The 23,921-nt window shown below is 38.5% G+C and overlaps 1 protein-coding gene across 5 annotated transcripts in view; it reads left to right on the plus strand.

Annotated features, from left to right (window-relative positions):
• AHCYL2 (adenosylhomocysteinase like 2) overlaps positions 1-23,921 on the plus strand; it is a 170,721-nt gene that overhangs the window by 115,752 nt on the left and 31,048 nt on the right. Inside the window, exons 1-4 of one of the 5 annotated variants that reach the window (XM_014784929.2) lie at positions 99-468; positions 9,409-9,520; positions 17,329-17,472; positions 17,914-18,014. In XM_014784929.2, the coding sequence (XP_014640415.1) occupies positions 412-468; positions 9,409-9,520; positions 17,329-17,472; positions 17,914-18,014 (414 nt within the window). In that variant the 5' untranslated portion in view covers positions 99-411. Of the gene's footprint in view, positions 1-98; positions 469-6,468; positions 6,541-9,408; positions 9,521-17,328; positions 17,473-17,913; positions 18,015-23,921 lie in introns of those variants that run through there. The other 4 variants (XM_004418697.3, XM_004418696.3, XM_004418695.3 and 1 more) reach the window with 4 other exon arrangements.

Raw genomic sequence — 23,921 nt, forward strand, 5'->3', positions numbered from 1 at the left:
GTGAGGGGCAGGAGAAAAATTAACAAGTGCCTTACACACAGAAAAAGAGAGGAAGACTGACTGTTGCTACAGAAAGTCCCCACTAGGAAAGTGGGGGTAGAGTGTTTGGGTGGCATTAAACAGCGAGTGTCCTGTAGGAAGTTCAGTGCCTGGGTGCAGAACCTTGCATCAGCTCTGATTTTGAATCAGAAGCAGAGGTTTGAAGCTGGCCAGTAAGGGACTCGGCGGGCAGTTGACTAGTGATCTTGATTTGAATAGGAAGCCTCTGTGAAAGGGGATGCAGCTTCTGCTAGACATTGTGAACTTCTGAATCACTAGGTTTGGTTCTGCTTTTGCGCACTCAGAAAGCCCTGGCATTTCCAAACCAGCTTTCCCTTTTGCTTCAGGACATATATTACTCAAGCCTGCACTATGGAGAAGTGGGACGGTAATGAGGGCACCTCAGCTTTTAACATGCCTGAGTGGATGGTGAGTTCTTTGGTCGCTTTGCTTTTCCTTCTGTTTCTTGATAATGCGGCAACCATTTCTGACAGGTGACAGAGATCACCTGTGAGAAGTCCCTACCAGGATCTGTGGCTGGGAAAACAGTTATTACTCTAATTTCTGATTAGTTTCCATGTCCTGGATCACCCCTGTTTCTTAATTATGAGTGAAGCTGGGGAAGGTCTGAGAGCTGCCTGGCCAGAGGCAGCTTATTGCCTGGTTGTCTGTGCTGGGCTGGAGCTTCCCTACTGCTGCTGGTGTTCTGCCTGCATTGTGTTATTCTACGATTGCTTTGCATTCTATTTGCAAGTAGATGCTTAGTTTATTTCTCATGGGGGTAAAGAAAAAGAATAGTGAGGAAAAAAACAAAACAAAACAGAACTTATAGAAATGGTGCTCTCTCAAGTCTCTAAAAAGATTTAAAATGTTTCTCCCCTACCTGCCCATTTTTTTTCCCTCCAGTCAGAACATTTCCCCAACTGTTCTTTATATGTGTATATCTAAATGGCAGGAACTATAGCTCTTTTGGCACTATTCTTCAAAATTCCATATTTGCCTGATAAATACTTTTAATATAATGATAATAAGGACTTATTTGTTGATAAGAACTAGCACATAAAACCTAATATTTTAGATCCAATTTCATCTTTTGATTTAAAAACAGCAACCATCCTTATGTTCTGAACTGTCTGGTTTCTTCTAGGTTTTGCCTAATTTCTTACAGTCTATACTGGCTTGTGTTTTATATATACAGTAGTTCCCCCTTATCCACGGGGGATACATCCCAAGAGCACCAGTGGATGCCTGAAACTGCAGATAGTACTGAACCCGATATATATATACTATGTTTTTTCCTGTACATACATACATTCCTATGATAAAGTTTATAAATTAGGGACAGTAAGAGATCAACAATAGCTGATAATAAAATAGAAAAATTATAACAGTATACTGTAATAAAAGTTACTGTGGATTTTAGCAATCTCAGCGTACTATTTTTTTTTCTTATTAAGTCGAGAACTTTCACCTTTTCACTTAAAGGAAGCACTTTACAGATTCTCTTTGGCATGTCCAAATTGCCAGCATTACTACTCTTGTGCTTTGGGGTCATTATTAAGTAAAATAAGAATTACTTCAACACAAGCACTGCGATACCGCCACAATCAATCTGATAACCAAGATGGCTACTAAGTGGCTAATGGGCCAGTAGCGTATATAGCGTAGGTATGCTGCAGTCTAGGCGGGAGGGAGCAGGATGGTGTGAGATTTCATCATGCTACTCAGATTGGCACACAATTTAAAACATGAATTGTTTGTTTCTGGAATTTTCCATTTAATATTTGACCCACAGTTGACTGCAGGTAACTGAAATTGCAGAAAGTGAAACTGCAGATAAGAGGGGACTACTGTATATATATATTTCTCTATGGAAAACTGGCTAGACTGTATATAACATATTCCAAATTCTTTTCAGTGTTTATGGAATTATGGATTTAAAGAAATAACCATCAGTAATGAGATTGAGCAGATAGTAGGCCTAACAAAAGCCCAATTGAGGAGCCTACATTTCAACTCTTGCTGTCACAATTCTTGTTTATTATTTTTGTTAGGGTTATTGCTGCTGTTGTTCTTAATATTGTTTCAGAACCTTGTGATCAGTTTTAAAACATTTGATGCAAAGAAATCCTACCCATCCACAGGCTTATTTCAAATAATGTAGTGTTGTAGAATTAATGGAAAGAATTCATATAATAGTTCTACTTGGGTTTTGAAGTTTGTTTTTTAATCTCCAACCACTCATTAATAACAAGAAATGAGATCAAGAATTTTGGTTTTCTTAGGAGAGGGACTGCATTAAGATATTAAACTCTGGTATTTCGGTAAAGGCTATTACAGAAGAATTCCACCGAACAGTAGTGTGGTCAACTCAGAATCAATAAAAGTTTTATAGTAACTCTTATTCTCATAAATAATAGTCCTCACTCTCTTTACCTGCTGAGCACATCCTCTCAAGAGGAGCTCCTGCTTACCTTCTTTTTATTTACGTGAACAAGAAAACTGTCCTAAAGGAATTACTGTGATGTTGCTTAAGGGATATGACCTAGGACTTCCCAGCTTTTAGAAAACTTTCTTTAATAAAGCACAGCTTTGCTTTGTTTTCAGTATGGCATTTCTCTTATTTAGTGATTTCCTGGCCCTTCTTTCTCAAAACCCAGGAAAATAACTTTGATCAGTAGATTTTTTTAACAACACCAAGAAAGAGTAGGGAGGGGCTTTTCATCTGCTGTCTTTTCCTTGCCAAAGACTAACCTCTTGAGCCTTTCTTTCAGATACCACATAAGTCATTAATTTCTCACCTGGTCTGGAAGTGCTGTGTTAGACTGCCATCGATATCCACTTAACCAGCAAAGAGAGCCACTGAGCACCCTCTGGTGTCTTGCCTATAGATTTCCAGACCTTACCTGTGAAATAAATGTTAGAGTGTGTTTTAATTCCCAAAAGAAAACCCTGCAGCCAGCTCCCATGTTGGGCCAAAATTTCAGTTAAAGAAAGTTTTAACAAATGTCTGACTCATGTTCCAGTTTACATATTAATGTAATGAAACTTCCGCTGAGACTATCCTTGTCTCTAGAGGAAATACGGCAAGCCTCTCAAACTTTCTTTCAGGAGAAAAATTTAGTAGAGAAGGTACATTCTAATACTTCCCTTTTTGTTAATGATCTGCAGCAAAAAGGGATTTGCATATCCCTCAGAGAATAGGACTCAGACCACAGACAGCAGCTGACAGTACTCACATCTCTGATTCCCAGCAGGGAAATACATGAGGATGAAGTTTGAAGAACCCCAATCTCGAGAATTGACAAGGTAGATCTTCAAGTTAACATTCAGTCAGTCACTGGAAAACTTCTGCTGGAGCCTCTGCTCCTCAGCTATTTTCATGTGAAGTATTTTCTTAGCCTTGTTCGGGCAGTTTTATTGCTAAAATGTTGGGGAACACATCCTTTTAAAGATTGTCCTTATTAATATGTTTTTGCTTCCCTTGAGAAATCTTGAATCCCTACTGATAGGTGAAATGCCTCCTCTTATATGCATGGAGATCAGCAGTAACCTTTTTTTAAGTTCCTATGTTTTAATATTTCCTCCTCCCACCCAAGCTCTATGAAGTACTTGGTACTTTTCCGCAGGAAATCTGATTGACTTTCTTGAGTACCTAGCCAGCTGGTTACCTGATTTTCTTTTGGCTAGAAATAATCCCTTCTATAGGTGAAGAATTTGTTCAAGCAGCTCATTTGGTTTGGAAGGGAGAGATGTCTCTAAGAATGCTTGAACCATATCTACTTGGACGTGCGACGGAAACCTTTAAGGTATCTGGTAAATGGTGGTAGAGGTAGCCTGACTATAACTTTAGGTCAGGATTGACACTTAAAGCAGAGACCGATTTGAGAAACTGATGAAAACTGTGGGCTCTCTCCTCAGGAAAATAGACTCATACACAGAATTTTTGCATTCTGTTTTGGGGGGGCAGTTCTAGACATCCATGGACTCTAGATGAAGAACTTTTGACCTTCTAAAAGAATAGAAGTGTTAATATTTTATACTTGTGTATCATTATGTAGTTTTTAAAACCCTTTCACATACATTTATTGTATTTTCTCGGCACACATTTGAGATAGGCAAAGTAGATATTATTGTTCCCATTTTATAAATGAGGATTACAGATTGTTATGTGATGCAGATGTTAAGAAATACACATACAGAGAGACAGTACCTCTGATCATCATCCTTTGTTGTACTCCTTTATGTACTTGAAAAGGATTTAATTGGTTTCTTTTGGCCTGATCCTCTTTAGGGTAAATAGATATTTTATCCTCCCCATGAGTCCGATTTTTCTTAATGCATTAACTGTCTATTCAACAGCCTTAAGTTGTAGAAATCAGAATTAAACCCAGTTCTCTTTATACTTTGGTTGAGTATAAAGAAAGGATCACCTCATTCTATTCTCTGACCTTTCAAATAACCTTTTCTTTTCTGCCTATGAATATGCCTCCATGGTTTTAGCCACAGATAGCATAAAATGGTTGGCTAAGGAGAGAGTCAAGAGAATTAGGGCTGCTTTAGTCATGCTTGAAGAAAGTGTTAGAGAAGGGGTACTCGAAGTGTGGTCCCCCAGACCAGCAGCATCAGCATCACCTGGGAACTTGTTAGAAATGCAAAATCTTGGGCCCCACTCAGATTTACTGCAACAGAAACTCTGGGGGGTGGGGCCCAGCAATGTGTTTTAATAAGCCCTCTGGATGATTTTGATGCACTTAAAGTTTGAGAACTACTTTGTTAGATAAACTTGTTAACTGGTAAGGCTTTTCCTATCAGTAATAGTATCCAAAAATGTCTTCTGCTTTTATTTGGTACAGATCTGTATGTACCTCCTTCTGGAGCTTATCTTATATGATGAGCCATTTCAGAATTGTGGTTTGATAGGGGCCCAAGATCATCTGGGATGATGTCATTTCTGAGACCCAATCTGGTAAGAAAGTAAATTAGAGAGTAGTTTTAAATTAAATAAATTTAAATATAAATTAAGAGGAATGAGGTGGGACTAGTGCACCTAAGATTAGGGCCAGGGGAGTTTTTGGTCTTTTGATTAATATCGTAGGTGTGGTATAGTGGAAAGAGCTTCGGCTCTGACATAAACACAGGCTGGAATTCTAGTGCCGTCACTTGTTTGCTGTGAGACCTCAGGCACATTATCTGTTCTTTCGGAGCTCGACTTTCCTAATTTGTCAAATGAGGATAATAATGCCTACTTTTTAAGATTCTTATACTGATTTATAGAAGTAACATATACACAGGGCTGTGCATTATAGGCACTTAATAGATATCAGTTCTTCTCCCCTTATTCTCTTCTTCCAGAGACCTTTTCTCTCAAAATAAAGATTATCCTAAAAAAAGAACCTAGCATTTTATGTTCTTTCTTGTGTGCAACAAGCAGTCTCTTTTTTTAGGAAGAATTCAAATCACATTCCCACTCCTGTCTCTGTGAACATACTGTTGAATGTAGCTTTCCTATTCACTGGGTCCCTTTCAGAAATCAACAAATAATGTTATTCTTTGCCCTTTCATTTGACTCATTATTTGATATGTAACAAAGTTGTTGCGATTCTGGGGAATCTTGAGGAAATAGGAAACTCCCCTTTGTAGTCACACCTTCAGCAAAACACAGTTTTTGAAAAGCTTTTTTTGAGAAAATCAAACAGAGTCATTCAACACCTAATCAGCAACAATCTTGAGATGGGACTAGAAACCAAATGTCAGACTTGTATAAAAGATGCACAATTAAGAGTAGAGCAACCGACCGAAGAAGTTGATTTCTTTGGTGACAGAGCTGAAACCAGTGTCCCCAGTCTGACTAACCCAAGGACACAGAGTGTAGGTTAGGGACTGCCAAAGCACTTGGCACCATTATTATTTTTTTTTCCATCTTAATAAATTCCCTCACTGTTTTAGTGGCTCTGTAGTTAATTTTTTTCTAATGAGACTAGGTTAACTAAAATCATCTGACAAGGAAAAGGAGGAGGTAAGGTTAAAAAGGAACCTAATTAGCAAGTTAATTATAGCAGGCAAAGAAGTGCACCGGTTATATAAATAAGCTATTGTTATGCACATGCAAGTTGGGCCTTGTCAAGGGACTTGTTAAGGTTTAGAGGTCAGAGGATCCGTGTAATGAGGTGTTTAGGAAAAAAAAAATAAAAGCAAAGCAGCCCTCAGAACTAGGAATGGCTGATGAGCCACTAACAGAAAAGCCTTATTAAATTGGGCTCTACTGCTGGAGGGGTTGTTGGAGCTGCTTCAGGGATTCCAGGGAAGGGTAGCCCCCCCCCCCCAAAAAAAAAAGAGCTAGCTGGAACCAGAGCCAACAGAATTGCTGATGAAGAAAGTTTAAAGGCCTACCCACAAGGGTCCCTGGACCGGAGAGGTGGCAGTAGGGCTGGTAATGTCACTATGCTGAGCAGCAAGAAGAAATACATTGTCAATGGCAACTCTGGGATTAAAGCCCAGGTGAGGCTAAGCTCTTATTTACCAGTCTTGCTGCCGCTATAGCCCTTATCGTAAAAGGCCAGCTGCTTTTTCCCTCCTTTCCTGCTTTCATCCCTCCTTCTGGCATAAGGTGAGCTGCTCCTCTCCTAACAGTCTCTTTCCCTCCCTTGCCTTGATGCCTTTTGAGTTAGGCAGTTCTCTCTGAAATGGAAAAGGAAGGTTACCTTAAAGGACTCTCTGATTTTAGACAAAATAGGAAAGTTAGGGGTAGAATCTACCAGAGTACCACAACTGGGGTGGGTAGATTACTATATAACAAGGTGAACTGTTGAGTGAAGAATGTAATGACATTTAACTACTTGGGCGGGGAGGTGGGTACCAGAGATGACCTACTTAAACCATGTGTGTTCTGCTTATCAGTAAAAGATAAACATTCTTTGGGAAAATTGTATAACTTATTCTATATAAGTGGTTTGTCTCTTTCTAATATTCTTCTGTCTTAGAGAAACTTGAGTTCAGTGTCTAACGAGTAAACAAGATTTAGAATCTTATTTCTCTGAGTGTAGGAAGCCTACATAGCCTAGTCTTCTTTAGTGCCAAAAGATAGCCTAAACTTGACCTGGATGGGAGGAATTACTGTAAATGGAAAAGACTTTATAGAGAAGAGAGCTCAGCTTAGGGCAACTGGTTTGAGATGATGATGCAGTTAGATAGTGACATGGTTTAGTGTTAGTGGGGTACCCACCCACCTCAATCCTACAAATCTAGAGAAGTAGAGTGACTGGCTCCCTCTAGTGGTGTGTGTGTGTTGGGGGGCGGGTTACATATCTGAGGCAGGGTTTATGTGTTATTCTTTTTTAAAAGGAGGCACTGTTGAGTTAGTGACTCATTATAGCCTTTGGAAAGTCAATTCCTACTGCTTTTCCTAGATGGCCGTCTAAAAAAGAATAAAGAAATATCACTGTCTTGAACAAGGTTGGTGAAATGGAAGCCAGAGTTTTGAGCCTGACTGCTATTCCCCTCCCGGTCCTCTCACTCACCTTCTCCTTCCCAGCGTTTTTTGCCCTTAAAAATTCTTTTAACGTTAGACTTGGCTTATGCTTACTATATTTACTTAATATTCAACCAAGTACAGGCAGTGAAGATAGAATAGGCTACCCATTGTTTCAGCACATGATTGCCTACCATGTGTCAAGCATTTGTGCCTGAGGATAGGAGAGTGAGTAAGATACACAGCTCCTGCCTTTATGGAGCCTATAGTTTACCCAGGATACAGGTAGATAGTTATGTTCAGTGTGATAAGTGCTGTGATAGAAGAAGTACATGGAAGGTCATGTACATCCGATGGGAATGTATAGAAAGGGCACTTTCTCTTTTTGGAATAAATTGCTGCTTTATCAAAGTAATCTATTTTGCCATTTTTCATTTTGTGAAGAGCTTCTAATCCAATGAATTTTCCTATTGCTGAAAACAATTTGCAAACTCTATAAACTACCACACAGGCTTTATTTGTTGTTATAGCTGTGAAAATGCTATGAATTCTTCTTAGATGCATGCTAAGCTAATTCAGTTTGACATTGGTCCCCTTGTGTCAATACTCAAATGACTCAATAGTTATCTCTAACTGCAGGAAATCTAGCCGTCAGTTGCTGCTTTCATTCTGGTGTGCTGTATCTGCGTTCTGCCCATCAAGGAACCATCTTTTTATCATGAAAGGTAGAATCAGTTGTCAGATCTTTGATCCTTCCTGCCTCTGTGACACCTTGGATCCACAATAATCTAGGCAATTATGCAAACATTCAATTAGGAAAAAAGAATAAAAGTTATTTGTTGAATAAATGATATGAGCTTTGATTTGTAAAGTGTTACAAAGTATCAGCTGGAACCTCCAACATTAGGTAAAAGAGATAAAATTGCAAGAAAATCATTATCATATATTGTCCAAAATGCAACCTCCAGAGTATTGAGGTTTATACATATTCAGTCCAGTCATCCACTCTTTCTCCATCTGTTATAGTTAATAAATGATCAGTCTTGTGGCTTTTAGATACTTTATGATAACATCAAAAATAATAATGTTTACTATACTTTTTAGTACTGAAAAGCTAATTAATACATTTTAGAAAGCCTTTAAAAAGCTAGAGTGACTACTTGCAAGAGTTAGAAGAACACTGAACTATAGGGGTGGGATTGAGGGAGTAGATTTATTGAATTTCCTGCTGTGTTTCACAGTTTACATACATTGTTTCATTTAATCCTCTCTAAAGCTTGTGAGGTAAGTACTTTTGTCTTTGTTGTGTTTATGAGAAAATGAGGCTCGCAAAAGCATCTTCACCAATATCACATACCTAATGAGTGGCATAGTCAGGATTTGAATGCAGTTCCAGAAAGTTCTGTCTGAATGGAAAGCCTATTTTTTTTTCCCATTATACCATACCGTTTCCTGAGATTCTTAAACCTGAATGCAAGTCACTTTACCTTTCTGTACCTTGTAGTTTTCTCATCTAGATATATGAAGATTAGAATAGTCTCAAAGATTCTTTCCAGCTTTAATTTTCAGTGAGACTACTATAGAAAGGATTTCTGAATATGACTCAACTTTCTAAATTTATTTTAATCAGAACATCCCATTCTCCATTTTTTTTTTGGTCACAACTTTATTATAAAAGGCATATAGTCAGAGAGTGGATCAGAAATTTAAATTTGATAGAAATATAATAGGTAAAGAATGAAAAATCATTCTCTCTGAAGAGTCTTAACATTCCAAATATAGGTTGGTACAATCAGGTCAGCTGCAAGAGAAGGTAAGATCCTATAATGCAAGCCTTGAATTGCTGTCTCAAAAATGGAGGTTCTTTTCCTTTATATAACTAGAGTTCTTTTTCTTAGCAGATCCAATTTGCTGACCAGAAGCAAGAATTCAACAAACGTCCCACCAAACTTGGACGTCGCTCTCTGTCTCGTTCCATTTCTCAGTCATCTACTGACAGCTATAGCTCAGGTGAGTGCTGACCTGCTGTGGACCCACATGTGAAGGCTAATTAAGTGTGACCAATGGACCCTCCATTGTTCATTAAGCGTGAACAAGCCTGTGCTTTGGAATAAACACTTTGACTCTCAGCTGAAATTTAGACCAAAATTCTGGATGGGATCTTTGGATTCCTCTTGGAAATTCAGAGTGGAGCTTAATAGAGGCCTCCTCTTCCAATTAAGGCAGAAGAAGGTGATTAAGGAAACAGTTCTGATTTATTCAGAGGGTGGCAGTATGTAGCTCACTGATGACCTTAACTGAACAGCATGTGTAAAGGACTTGTGTTTTTTCCATTCTTTGAAAATAAAAGAGGGGTTCCGCATCGCTCCCTCTGGTACTTGCAAATTAACAGGGAAGCCTTAATTGCCCCAAGAAATAATGAAAACATTGTAGCTAGTCAAGCAAGTCCTTTTCCTTTTCTTCTAAACTGTGACATTGTATTGCTTGTTACTCCTTCCTTCCTTTCCAGTGGCATTCATTCAAATATATGGGCCCTGGGACTGAGTTATCGTTTAATGCCAGATGAGCTATTACCATGTGGAACCCCTTGAAGGCGTTGGCCATTTGTGCAACAGTGGCTAGTATGTGTCTGATGTAATATGGAGCTATTTTATTTTGCTCTTATGTTGGAATGTGGTAGGAAGCTGAGTGTTTGCCCTAGTTATCTCTTCACATTATAAATAGTAATATTCATTAGAAAATTTTCATTGTGACGTGAAATTTTATTTGTTCTTCACACAAATAGGGAAGTTGTTATGTAAAGTTGAAGAAAGCTTGTTTGGGAAGCTGTAACTTTTAGGTTGGGTAAATTGTTACTTACACTTTCTACTTTCCCCCCACAGTAACTGAATGATGTTAAGCACGTGACACAAATTCCTATGGATTTTTGTCTAAAGATACCAAATTTTGTACCTATCTTATTCTGCTGAAATAACCAGTGTTGAAAATTCATGAACTGGTTAATATAACATAATAATAATTATAGTAAATTTTAACTCCAGCTCAATCAATCTCTTCCCTACACACTAGAGCCACATTTCCAACTGTGTTCGTGCAGAAAAAACCAATGCCTGCCTTCCCACCAAAACCCCATATACAAGGAGGGTGATTACAAAATATCTATTTACCTAGAAGAGTGTATTTGATGCCCTTGGTTTCTAAGTGGATGCATAGTGGCCTGGTATTGCTCATTGGTGAGGGATATTGATTGGTGTCACCCTGGAAAACCTGGACGTTTTAGGTTGAACTATATGAAATTGCCATTTTTTATAGTCAAAAATGATCAACCTTATATATCCATTTAAGGATATTAAGTTCAGGAGCATGGAATCAAAACATCCTGGACATGGAAAATAACTTACAGATCAGTTTTTCAGTTTTTCACTGGATGCTGGAATTGCCTTGATTGCATCCCTGACAAATGGCCATTGGGCCTCTTTGGGAGCATTTTAGATGATAGGGTGATCCTTGCTTTATCTAGTTATTTAGCTCTTGATAAGCTCTTATACATTCCCTGAAATTTAAAGATTTTACTTAGAAATAAAAATTGCCATTTTTAGTTGCCTGATTTTGGGGGCATCCCATGTCCTGGTTACTCTCATCTAAATATATTCCAGATTAAGTGTCCTTTTAAAAATATTATGCATATGAATATAATATCCCAGATATAGTCTGAACTAATCTGTACGAAGTGCTATTTCCATAAACTCAATGCTTTTAAAATGAAACCTAAGATTATGTTTGCTTCTTTTGCAACTGTCACACACAGTTAACCTCGTTTTATTTTTTGTTTTTTTCACATGAACAACTGTCAAACCCTTTTAAACAAACTGTGAATGGAGATATCTGCTGCCTTGAGTCTTGGACTGGGAGTTAGGAGAGACCTAGTTTCTAGGCTTTGATCCATGTGTGATTTGTTGTGTGATCCTGGAAAACTCTGGCAGCCTGTGATGTTCGTAATGGAGGCAATGGGAAGTTATATGAGGTGATACAGAAAACGCTCCATACCCATCAAATGAAAAGCCAGGAATAACAGAATTGATTCACAGCATTCTAAGTATGGGAAGATAGGCAAATGCATGTCAATAAGAACTTGGAACCCTTTTCAGCATATGTTATAATTTAATTGACCGTAGAAATTAACATTGGAGAGCCCCAAAGACTGGTCCTTGGACCTCTTCCCTTCTCTGTTTCTCTCTCCCCAGGGGAACTCATTCAGTCTCATAGTTTAAAATACTACGGCATTTGATTCTCAAATTTTATCTCCAGCTCAAATCTCTCCCCTACACACTAGATCCATATATTAACTGCCTGCTCAGTCCTTTCAGTTGGATGTTTTATAGGCATCTCAAACCTCCCATATCTTGAGAACTGAGCTCCAGAGTTCCAACCTTGCCCCTCTTCAGTCTATTCTCAACCCTATAGCCAAATTCATTCTTTTAAAATGTCAGGTCATATCACTTCTCAGCTCAAAATCCTCCAATGTCTTCCGAATCTCACTCTGGGTAAAGGCTAAAGTTCTTACAATGGCCTACAAGACCCTATTCCATCCAGCTTCCCATTATATTTCTAATCACGTCTCTACTTTCCCAAACCTGCCCCTTCCCCCAGCTGTTTCACTCCAGTCATGTTAGCCTCCTTACTGTTATTTTGAAACATGCCAGGCACTCTCCTGCTTTAAGGCCTTTGCACTTGCTATTCCCTCTGCCTGGAATGCTCTAAGCTACCCTGGCTGGGTATCTTACCTTCTTCAGTTCTTAACCAAAGATCACCTTCTTCTTGGGGCCTATCCTGGCTACTCTTTTAAAATTGTACAAACACCCGACCCAACACTCCCTATCAAATTTTCCTCATTTATTTTTCTCCTTGGCACTTATTATCATATAACATATATTTTACTAATTTGTTGTTGTCTTTCTTCTCGTAATTGAATATGAGATCCATGAGAGCAGAGGTTTTTGTCTGTTTCATACTGCTGTATTCCCAGCGCTTAGAACAGTATTTGACACATAAGCAGTGCTCGATAAATAAATATTGGTGAGGATGTCCAGAGACATTATTATACTTTCCTTGTTGAAGTCTCTGATATACTCTATGTATGTACACAGCTAGAAGAATGTTTATGACATTTCAAAAAAAGATACCTTCCTGTCCGAAGTGCTTGTTTTCCTGAAGATACATAGAGGCTTACTTAGGCTGTGGCCTACTCCCTTCCTAATGATCCTGGTACTAAGTTTTGCCATGCTTTCATTTAGGAACCTCTACCAGCCTTTCTTAGCCAGGGTTCCTCGTCTGAGTCACAGAAGATGGAAAATGATTTGAGAGACTGTTTTCTCAGTTCTTCAAAGGATGGTTCATAACTAGTACCCTTCTAGATGCATAGGAGAGAAGTAAATTCATATATTCAATGGATGCTTCAAGGCATTAGGGTTTAATTCTAGTGAAACCTAGGTTGAAAAAGCCTGCATTAATCCCTGAAATTATTTTATAAAACAACAAAACAAAAAAACTCTTTCCCTAAGCACAAACCTCATAAAAACAAATTAATAGAAGGGACTTTTCTTCAAAGTCAAATCATTCTTAGTGATATATTTCTGAAAAAGCTGCCTTTGCAGTGAGTTAATTGGTTAAGGATAAGGAAGGAGTACTGAAGTCTCTTAGTTCATAATTGGTTCTTATAAAGTTTGAAGAATCTTTAGGTTTTTGCAAATAACACAGTTTTGTTTGTTTGTATTTTGGTTGCTAAGATAGCTTTTCACATATTTCTAGAGTGTCATTTATCAATGAAATCTGCTGCACATTGACACAGAGGGCCCTACTGTTATTTACATTACCAAAAGAATAGATGAGGCCCAAGAGGAGTTGCCTGACTTAAAATAGTCTGATAGGACATTCAGCCAGGAGTGTGACTGCTTCTTCTAGCAATAACCCACAATATCACAGCTGCTAAGAGGTAAGGCTTAATCATGCCTGAGCTGTAGAATATATGTATGCATGTTCTGTGGGATAGATGGTGGATTAGTGATTCATCAAGTTATGTTTTAATTCTGGGGTATCATGAAACAAAAGAATATCCCATGGTAAAGTTATATTGTACTTTATATTACTTTTCCACCTAGAAATTGAATCCTTTTTTGGTATTATTTCATTTATTCATAAGATTTTCTGGTGGTAGTTAGGGGAAAGGGAGAGCATGGGAGAGAGAGGATCTGTTATACTCCCTATTTTACAGTTGGGTAAGTTGAAAATTGGTCACTTAACCAATTAGAGGTGAAGCTAGAGCTAAAGTCTCAGGCCATATACATCAGTAGGTTATTGCCTTGGTTATTGAGTGCTCATTTTTAATTAAATTATGACTCTGGGCTTTAGAGTGTGCTGACAATTACAAACACTTTAGAAACTGTTCAAGCCTGTGTGTATGTATGTGTTAGGTTTCCCTAAATTTTCCTAGAAGAAATCTTTAATGCTATGTCAACTATTTTCATGAATGTGCTACTTTAAATATAGTGGCAGATGGGGCTGGCCCCGTGGCTTGGCGGTTAAGTGCGCGCGCTCCGCTGCTGGCGGCCCGGGTTCGGATCCCGGGCGCGCACCGACGCACCGCTTCTCCGGCCACGCTGAGGCTGCATCCCACATACAGCAACTAGAAGGATGTGCAGCTATGACATACAACTATCTACTGGGGCTTTGGGGGGAGAATAAATAAATAAATAAAATCTTTAAATATAGTGGCAGAAATGAGTATGGATTCAAAAAATAAATGTCACGCTGGTTCAGGAATAATCTTTCCACTGTGTTTGCAGAAATAACACTCTCTTGGTCTGGATCTGTCAGCCATTTTGCATTCATGTCAACCTAGACAACTGATACTTTTGGTTCTCACCTAATAACAGGTCTGTGTAAAGGGCTCTTTGAAAACAAATCCATTTTGGCTCAAAGAAAAAGATTGGTTGAACTAACAATAAGCACTTGACTACTGTTAAGAAAATAAAATACCATTTTTTCCTTTTACACTAGAGAAGTGGCATAAATAATTTTTTTCTTTGAGTTGGAAGAAAACAACTCAAGCCAAAAATTGGAGTGCTTTTCTTAAGGGGAAATTTTTGTTTTTTTGTTGTTGTTGTTTGTTTTTTTCCCTGACTCATCCTTAGAAGCTGAAGAGGCATAGGAGAGGAGAGCTATTCTGGGTAGAGTTAGGACTCCAGTCTCAGCCTTTTTAATCACTGCCAGCCAACCACCTGCTGCTTGGGTAGATTAGTAGATGATGGAGGTAGGAAAAAAAGAAACTGCTAAATAATATTGTATGTATGTTATTTCTTTCCTATTCAAAATCCTAAAGCTGAGTAAGAATCCTTAAGATGTTATATCTGGTATTGAATTAAAAATATGTGCAAAAGCCGGTATTAATATCATTTATTGAGTGCTTCATTACTTTACACCGAGCATTGCACTCAGCACTTTACTTACATTATCTTATTTAATCTTCTCAACAACTTTACTCTGACAAGTCATGTCTGCCTATTATACGGTCTGCTTCATAGGATGTATTATAACCATATGGAAAGAAAAACTCTAAATAATTAATTTTGTAGTTAGTTATTTCATTTTCTGCTAACCTACTAGACTGAAAACTCCATGAAGATAAAGGCAATCCATATCTGTCTTATATCCCCAGCACTTACACCATGCCTGGTACATAGTAGATGCGCAATAAAAATTTATTGAATGAACAACTGAATGTGTGAATGACTGAATATATGAGTGAATGAACAACCCTATTAAGCAGGTTCTGGTTTCACTTCTACTTTACATACCCAGAAACAGAGACTGAGATTTCAACCAAAGTCTGTCTGGCTCCAGAGCATGTAACCACTATATTTAAATGGCCATTAGGAAACATAAAAATCATCATGGCTCTGGAAAAGGATTTGAAATTTCAGGATATTCTGAATGTAAGCACTTTCTTCAAAAGCAATTATCCTGTAAATTTGGATCAGGATTAGGGATGGCTATTATCTTTCTTTTCTCAGGTGGTAGAAGCTTGGTTCCCCTAAACCTCCAACTCCTAAGCTCTTTCTGAGTATTGATTAGTGAAATAGATGACTGCCCAGGAAGCTGTTTCTGGTCTCTGTTGCCAAAGGTGCTTTGAGCTCTTGCTTACCCTACGGGGGAGAACCACAGACTTTTTGTACAGATTAGCTCCTTTCAAGAACAAAAGTCCCTTTAGGGATTTATTAATTCTCTCACCTCCCCGGGTGCCCATGTTCATTCTTGTTGTCTCGTGTTAGGACTTTGCTCTAGGGCACTTTTCCAGCTCCAGGAGAGATACTCAGGCCCCTGCTGCCCAAACATTTTGTAGTGCCATGCCTGATTAACTGGGCAAGGTCAGACTTGCCTTTTACAGCCCTCCCAGAGATAGACCCTTTGCTAAGAAATCTCAGAAATGCCTTAATTCTCTGGATATAAGTAGATCAGATCACTGTAGCCCTAGGAGCTCTGAGCTTTTGCAGCTTTCTCCCCTCAAAAGTGATGGAAATACTTATCATCTCGTTGAGAGATATATAATGCCTTACAGACAATGCTTTATGTCTCCCAACCTTCCTCTCTCAAAAACCTTGAGGACTACTTAGGAGGGAACTATCCGCAGAAACTTAAACATAAATCAAGGAGGGAGATTAATTCAAATCATCCAGCAAATGATTAGCAACTACAAAATATACGAAGACTGAAAAGAACTGAGCTAAACCTGGGAATAGCAGCAGCAGCTGCCTATTAGCCACAATCAAAAGTCTTAGACCTTCCACCCTCTAGTTTATATTGCTAAATGAATTAGTTATCAGAGCATTTTATTATACCAAAAGAGGATTTATCCACTTCTTTGGGAATTTGAAATGCCTAATGCAGGACCCACTGAGGCCAGCAAGAAGGGAGAGCGCACTGAATACTTCATTGTCAGTGTCTAATTGGGTCTGCAGGCATAGCTCAGCCTCATCAGAGTCAGTCTTAAAAAAGAAAGCTCTGTTATGTCAGACAAACACTTTTTGTGTAGTTCTTAATTACTTTCCCATGGGTTCCTTGTTTTCTGGGTCATATCTGTTCAGTTATTGTACTAAAACACAAATTACATCATGCGTTTAAGCAGAGGCAGAGAAGGGTAGCTAGGACCCCAGAAACCCATAGGTTAATGACCACGATCTTTCATGAAGAACTGTAACCTTGGGGCCAGCCCGGTGGCAGAGCAGTTAAGTTCACGCCCTCTGCTTCAGAGGCCCAGGGTTTGCCGGTTCGGATCCTGGGCGCAGACCTACTCACTGCTCATCAAGCCATGCTGAGGTGGCATCCCATATAAAAGAGCTACAACTCTACAACTATGTACTGGGGCTTTGGGGAGAAATAAGAAAAAGAGGAAGATTGGCAACAGATGTTAGGGCAGGGCCAATCTTCCTCAAAAAAATACTGTAACCTATTGCTACCATGGTGTAATCTCTCTCTTTTTTCATGTTCAAGGACTTCTGCATGTTCTGAAGATAAAGTTAGCCCAAGTTAATACTATCCAGGGGGAATGTCTTTGGCAACCTCTCTCAGCTTCCTCTTTCTGACCTGTGGATAGCACTTTCTATAGGAGTTGATTAGACAGCTCCACAGTGCCATTTAGGTGCTTATCAGATGTGTAAATTTGTATGGTGCTGGATGACTAGAGAAGCCTCAGTTCACTCCATGGTTTGGAGTTTTAGAGGAAGCTGTTTTTTTACCTGAGAGTTTTTATTCTGTTGTTTCAGCGGCTTCATATACAGATAGCTCTGATGATGAGACATCTCCCAGGGACAAGCAGCAAAAGAACTCCAAGGGAAGTAGTGACTTCTGTGTCAAGAACATCAAACAGGCAGAGTTTGGACGAAGAGAAATTGAAATTGCTGAACAAGGTAAAGAAAGCAAGTACCTTTTCTTTTTCAAGCTGCCTGTGACTTTTTGTCCTTTTATATCTTGGGGTCTAGTAGCTTGTGAAATTTCAGTGTGATTTTGAAGAATACTTATAACTAAAGAAATCTGAGCTCAGGAAACACTAGGGGTAAGGGGGAGTAAATTCTGATGGGTCTAGAAGCAACCCCTATACAAGGAAAACGGAGCGAGACTAGATAAGGAGGACTGGGATATAGGGAGTTAGAACACTGGAGCATTTGCCTCTGAAAGTCCCTTATAAAAGGCAAATCAGGTTTAATGTCTTGATCCCTTGAGAAACCTAATCTAACAGAAAACCTGAGCAGAGGAAGGATCTTACCTTAAGAGAATAAGTTCTTCTGTTTATTCTTCATCTCTCCTTCCCTCCTCTCTAATATTGCTGTGTATGTATTGGGCCTTTTCAGAAATGCCGGCACTGATGGCTTTGAGGAAGAGAGCTCAAGGAGAAAAACCTTTGGCTGGAGCCAAGATTGTGGGTTGCACACACATCACTGCTCAGACTGCTGTGAGTCCTTTTCTTTTCTCCACTGATAACAGTAGTTAATAATAGCCACCAGCTATGGAGTGCTTGCAACATGCCAAGTACTAGGTTAAGAGCTTAGTGAGTATTATCATTAATTCTTATAATGGCCATGTAAAGCAGGTATTCCTGTTTCCATTTTATAAACGAGGAAGCTGAGGCTCAGAGAGTTTAAGTAATTTGTCTGACGTTATACAGCTAGTAAATCATAGAATCAAGACTTGAACTTCAGTATATCTGACTCCCAAGCTTCTGCTTTCTCCACTATACTATATGCTTCCCCTTATCTTCCCTTCCAGTATCATTTCTACGAGGCAACTCTGTGTTAGGCTACTTTCAGCTGCAAATAAGAGAAAATCTGATTCAACCTGGCTTATACATAAAGGAATTTCTTATGTTCTATATATAACTCTATAGAGGTAAGATGGACTTTAGATGCAGGATCTCAGGGCTCCAATTTCATTTGTCTGTGATTCTCTTAGAGCTGCTTCCTCACTGTGCTTACTTCATCTTCAAGTTGATGGCAAGATGGTTATGGCTCTTTAAGCCATCACAAACTGCCATAAAGAGGAAGACGACCATTTCTTCCTCTCTCCTAAGAACAAGGAAACCTTTCCCAGAAGTCTTCCTGGATACTCCATCATGTGTCATTGAGCAGGACTGGAACACATGCCATGCCCCACGAGTCCTGGCACGGCACTGGGATTACCATGATGGGTTTAGTACAATGATTCTCACCCCTGTCAGAGTCAATGTCCCCTTTTTATAAAAAAAAAATATTTTGTAATGCCCCTGTATTATCTTAAAATGAAATTCAGATATAACATATCTAGGTACATATAATTTTTTGAAAAATCAACATAAAATCTTAACTGAAATATGAAGAAAGAATAAAAGGAAAGTAATTTATAATAAAATACTGTGTATTTCAATATGTAAGTGCTCTGGTACAAGTATAGTAGAATAGTCAGATATCTGTACTTACTCATAGCATTATTTGAATGAGAGTGCTACAAATGTATGTAGGTAAAAATGTGTTTCTGGTTCCAGAGCATCAGAGCAGTATTGCCAAATTATATGATTTTCTCAAATTATAAACAACTTTTTGTAAATTTCTGAATAACAACAACAAAAAGTATGATTTTTCTCTTGATTTACATAGTTATTGCTTTCTTGGAAAAACTAGTTTGTATTAAAACTACAAAAATACTGGGGCTGGCCTGGTGGCATAGTGGTTAAGTTTGTGTGCTCCACTTTGGCAGCCCAGGGTTCGTGGGATTGGATCCCAGGCGTGCACCTACACACCGCTCATCAAGCCATGCTGTGGTGGCGTCCCATATACAAAATAGAGGAAGATTGGCACAGGTGTTGGCTCAGTGACAATCTTCCTCAAGCAAAAAGCAGAAGATTGGCAACAGATGTTAGCTCAGGGCCAATCTTCCTCACAATAAATAAATAAATAAATACTTTTTGTTAATATGTAAAATGGAGTAAGGTTTGAAACTCAGATAATTATAAATAGGTTTCTTACTCCTCTGAACTTTTCATTGGAACATTTGAAAATTGTACCAGATGTGGCATGGTTTCTTGTTGTAAGAGACTGTCCTGCACTTTCAAAATGTCAAGATCCCTGGCCCTACCCACTAAATACCAGTAGCTCTCCCTTCCCAACTATTGTGACAACCAAAAATGCCCCCACAGCTTTCCAAAGTTCCCCTGTTGAGAACCACTGACTTAGAGTCATCGTCAAGGATGTAGTAGATACTGAGTTGCCAACCATAATGAGACCACTGCAGGAAATTTGTGTAGTGAGAAATGGTCTGGAATCTTTTATAAGATTTATAAAACCCAGGTCATTTGTATGGCCAAATCAGCTTTCAAAAGATTGTCTCCTGAAGCACAACACTTATGTGGCCACATTCCTTATTAAGAACAGCAGAGATTCCTCAAGACACAGACAGCTACTGTTAGCATCTTCACTATGAGACTTTTCTGGGTTGCATGTTCTCTGAGGAAAAGACTACCTTGGCGGCTCAAAATTAATATAATAAATTGAAAAACTATCTCTTTTTGGAGCTGCAGACTAATGAATCAAGGCAGAATGACTCTTGGAAACTTTTTTGGGCTTCCCCCGTCAGGGACATGAGACTTCAGTATGGTGGCTTAAAATAGTAAGTGCTTCTGTACTGTCTCATGTTGCTAAATTATATCTAGTTTCTTTTTTACCCCCTAGCTCACTGAACATTACCACTCTTCAAGGTTCCTTCCTATTTTTTTCTTGAATGTAGTAATCAAAATTAGTTTACAAATTTTAGTATTATTTTATCATCGTTCCTTCCACACATTCTTTTCTTTTTCCTTTAAAAAAAATAATTACAAAGGAATTTTGCTTTGTTTTATTTTTTAATCTCTATTTTATTTTTTTCTGATTACAAAAGTAGTTCATGTTCATTTTAAAAAGTTCAAACATTACTACAATCTATAATGTAGAAGAAAGACAAAGTCTCCTATAAGCCCATGCCCCAGAAATAACTATTATAGTTAACAGTTTCCTGTCCAGGTTTCTAATAGACTTGGATCTATTGACATTTTTTTTGGTGTGTTTCCATAGTTACTTTTAACCAGGTTTCCTAGCTACTCCTTCTAAACAGTAATGATTTAAAGTTGCATTAAACCAGCTTCTAAGCTCAGTCCTCCTCCCACTCCTACCTGCCGTCTTTCCTACTTGAGCCCTAGTAGCCAGCTGTCTTGACTCATAGTTCTTTGAACACTTCTTATATTCTTGGTCTCAATTACTTTTCTAGTTAATTTGTATTGCTTTGTAGGTAAGTCTCAGTGTCATTCTTTTGTTTGACAAATTCAAGAATCCTAGTTGTAGGAATTCAGAAATTTTTTAAGGTGAAAAATAAAACAGAAAAATGGGATCAGATATTGAAAGGTAGCATGGACTAGAAATTAAGACGTAAGAGTAGTTCTGCTATCAACTTGCTGTGTGACCCCTAACCCATGAAGGGGTTAGCCTACATTAGTGGAATTGTTTGCAAGTAATTTTTAAAAAATTAGAGCGTATTTTTAATTAGAATTTTTATTTAGTATAGAAATATTAGAAAATTCAAGTTTTTAAAAATGAAAATTATCAGTACCCAGAGTTGATCACTGCCAGGAAATTTTAAAACAAGCATTTTAACCAAAGCTTTATCCTTATTAAAATAGCTCTTAGTCAAAGCAGTAGGGTAGTACACTACCTTTTTAAAAGGAATCCTATCTCCATCTTATATGTTGAAGTAAAAGTACGTCAGGATCAAATCAGTGGATTAAATTTTTTTTAATATTTTTTTAATATTTTTCATAGATTTGTAGAAAAGGTGCAAGTAAAGTACAGATAACTTTTTTTCCTGAACCATTTGAAAGTAAATTGCCAACCGGTGCTCCTTCACCCACAAATATTTTAGTGTGTTTTTTACCAATAAGGACATTCTCCTATACAACCAGTATAAACATTCAAAATTAGGAAATTAACATTGATTCATTATTACCATCTAATCCTCAGACCCCATTTGAGTTTCACTAGTTGTCCCAATAATATTTTTTATAACAAAAGGATCCAGTCCATAGTTATGTGTCTCATTTAATTGTCATCTCTTTTTAGTCTCCCTTAGTACAGCACAGTTCATCAGTCTTTCTTCGACTTGCATGACACTTTTGAAGAGTATAGACAGATTATTCTGTAGAATGTCCTCAATTTGGACTTTTCTGAGCTTCCTCATTATTAGATTCAGGCTGTGCATCTTTAGTAGGAAATGATGCTGCATTTTTTAAATTTAAGCTTATTAGGTGGCATGTGATTTTGACTTGTCCCATAACTGACGTTCTTTTGATTCCTTGGTTGAGGTGGTGGCTGCCAGACTTTTCCATTGTGAAAGTTATTTTTCCCCCTTTGTAATTAATAAGTATTTTGTGTGGTAGTAATATGAAACTGTGTAAATATCCCATTCTTCATCAAACTTGCAACTTATTCACTCATTTGTTTATTTTTATTTGTATGGAATCATTGTTTTCTATTTTATTTAATGGGTTATAATCTATTACTATCATTATTTATTATGATGCTCAAATTGTTCCAATTTTGGCTAAGGGAAGCCCCTTCAGTCTGGCTTCTGTGGCTTGTCTTGTAACATATCCCTTTCATTCTTTGAGCACTTTCTTGCTTCTGGTACAAGATGATCTAAGCTCGTCTTGTACATTCCCTGTCCTAGCCGTGGATTAGTCATTTCTCTAAGGATCCTTGGTTCCTTTAGTGGATCTGTACAATAGTGTACTCTTTGCTATTGGGATGTCATTTTTCTTTTATTCCTCTTTCATTAATTTTGGAAAATAATTTCCCATTAACTCTTCATATATTTCTTTTGCCCTATTATCCCCTTCTCCTTCTAGGATTCCAATTACATGTATGTTAGACCATTTGATAATATCCCATAAATCTTGGATGCTCTCTTCTGATTTTTTCCCCTACTCATTTTTCTTTCTGTATTTCAGTTTAGTAATTTCTCTTGATCTAGCTTCAAGTTCACTGATTCTGTCCTCAGAGACACATAGTCTGATGATAAGCCTGATGAAAGAATTCTTAATCTCTGATACTTTTTATTTTATTTTTTATTTCTGACACTTCTTCTTTTTTTTTTTTTGTGAGGAAGATCAGCCCTGAGCTAACATCCATGCTAATCCTCCTCTTTTTTCTGAGGAAGACCGGCTTTGAGCTAACATCCACTGCCAATCCTCCTCCTTTTTATCCCCAAAGCCCCAGTAGATAGTTGTATGTCATAGTTGCACATCCTTCTAGTTGCTGTATGTGGGACGCGGCCTCAGCATGGCCGGAGAAGCGGTGTGTCCGTGCGCGCCCGGTATCTGAACCCGGGCCGCCAGTAGCGGAGCGCGCGCACTTAACCACTAAGACACGGGGCCGGCCCATGACATTTCTATTTCACTTGTTTTTATAATTTCCATCTTTCTGCTGAAATTCCCTATCAGTTCATGGATGTTGTCCATCTTTTTCACTAGACCCCTTAACATAAATGTATTAATTATTGTTAAAGTTCCTGTCTGATTAAACATCTAGCTCATCTCAGATTCTGGTTCTCTTAAATACTTTATTTCTTGACAGTGGGTTGTTTTTTTCACTTTTGTGTGTGTCTTGAAATTTTATATTGAATGGGAGTATGTTAGTTTCCATTATTGTCATGAATTGGGCTGGATTTTAATTCTGTTGCTCTGCACCATGGGCTTCAAATTCCTCCAGCAGTGGGCTGCTGTTACCTTGTGATTTGAGGTTACCAGAGGGCTCCCCTCAGTGTTTTGGCTTCACCCTCATCTTTCAGCTGCTTCTGCACATGCTTGCCACGGGGGGGCTCTCTCTTCAGAGCATTCCTCACCTGCAACACTAGATGGCTGCCACTTGTTTCCTGGAGCCAGGCTAATGGTGAGGGCAAGTGGGGTTCTTGGAGCTCCTGGTGCAGCCTCAATCTTAGGCAGGACTCTGTGAGGACAGGGCTTTTTTAGTGTCCCTGCCTCTCCTCTCTGTAGCAGCCAAATTTCACCTTGTTATCTTGTGATAGGTCTTGAGCAGGAGATATTGTTCTGCTCCTCTTAGAGAGGTAGTGATCTTTACTTTATTATCAGTACAGGGTCCTGCGCCCAAGAGGGTTTCCTGCTATTCCGCTAGGAGCAGGGAGTTTTTACTTCTACCCTCCTCCAGAAGCAGTTGATCTTTGCCTGGTTCCTGGTGGCAGGCATAACTCCTGCTCCACTTCTTACAGCTTGAGACTTTTGCTTCCTATGAGAGAAGGTTGTGGGGAAAAGTATCCACATTTCACGCTTATCTTTCAGCACAGCCAG

This window comes from Ceratotherium simum, chromosome 1 (assembly GCF_057802395.1).
Source record: "Ceratotherium simum simum isolate JZ-2026a chromosome 1, ASM5780239v1, whole genome shotgun sequence".
Lineage (NCBI taxonomy): Eukaryota > Metazoa > Chordata > Mammalia > Perissodactyla > Rhinocerotidae > Ceratotherium > Ceratotherium simum.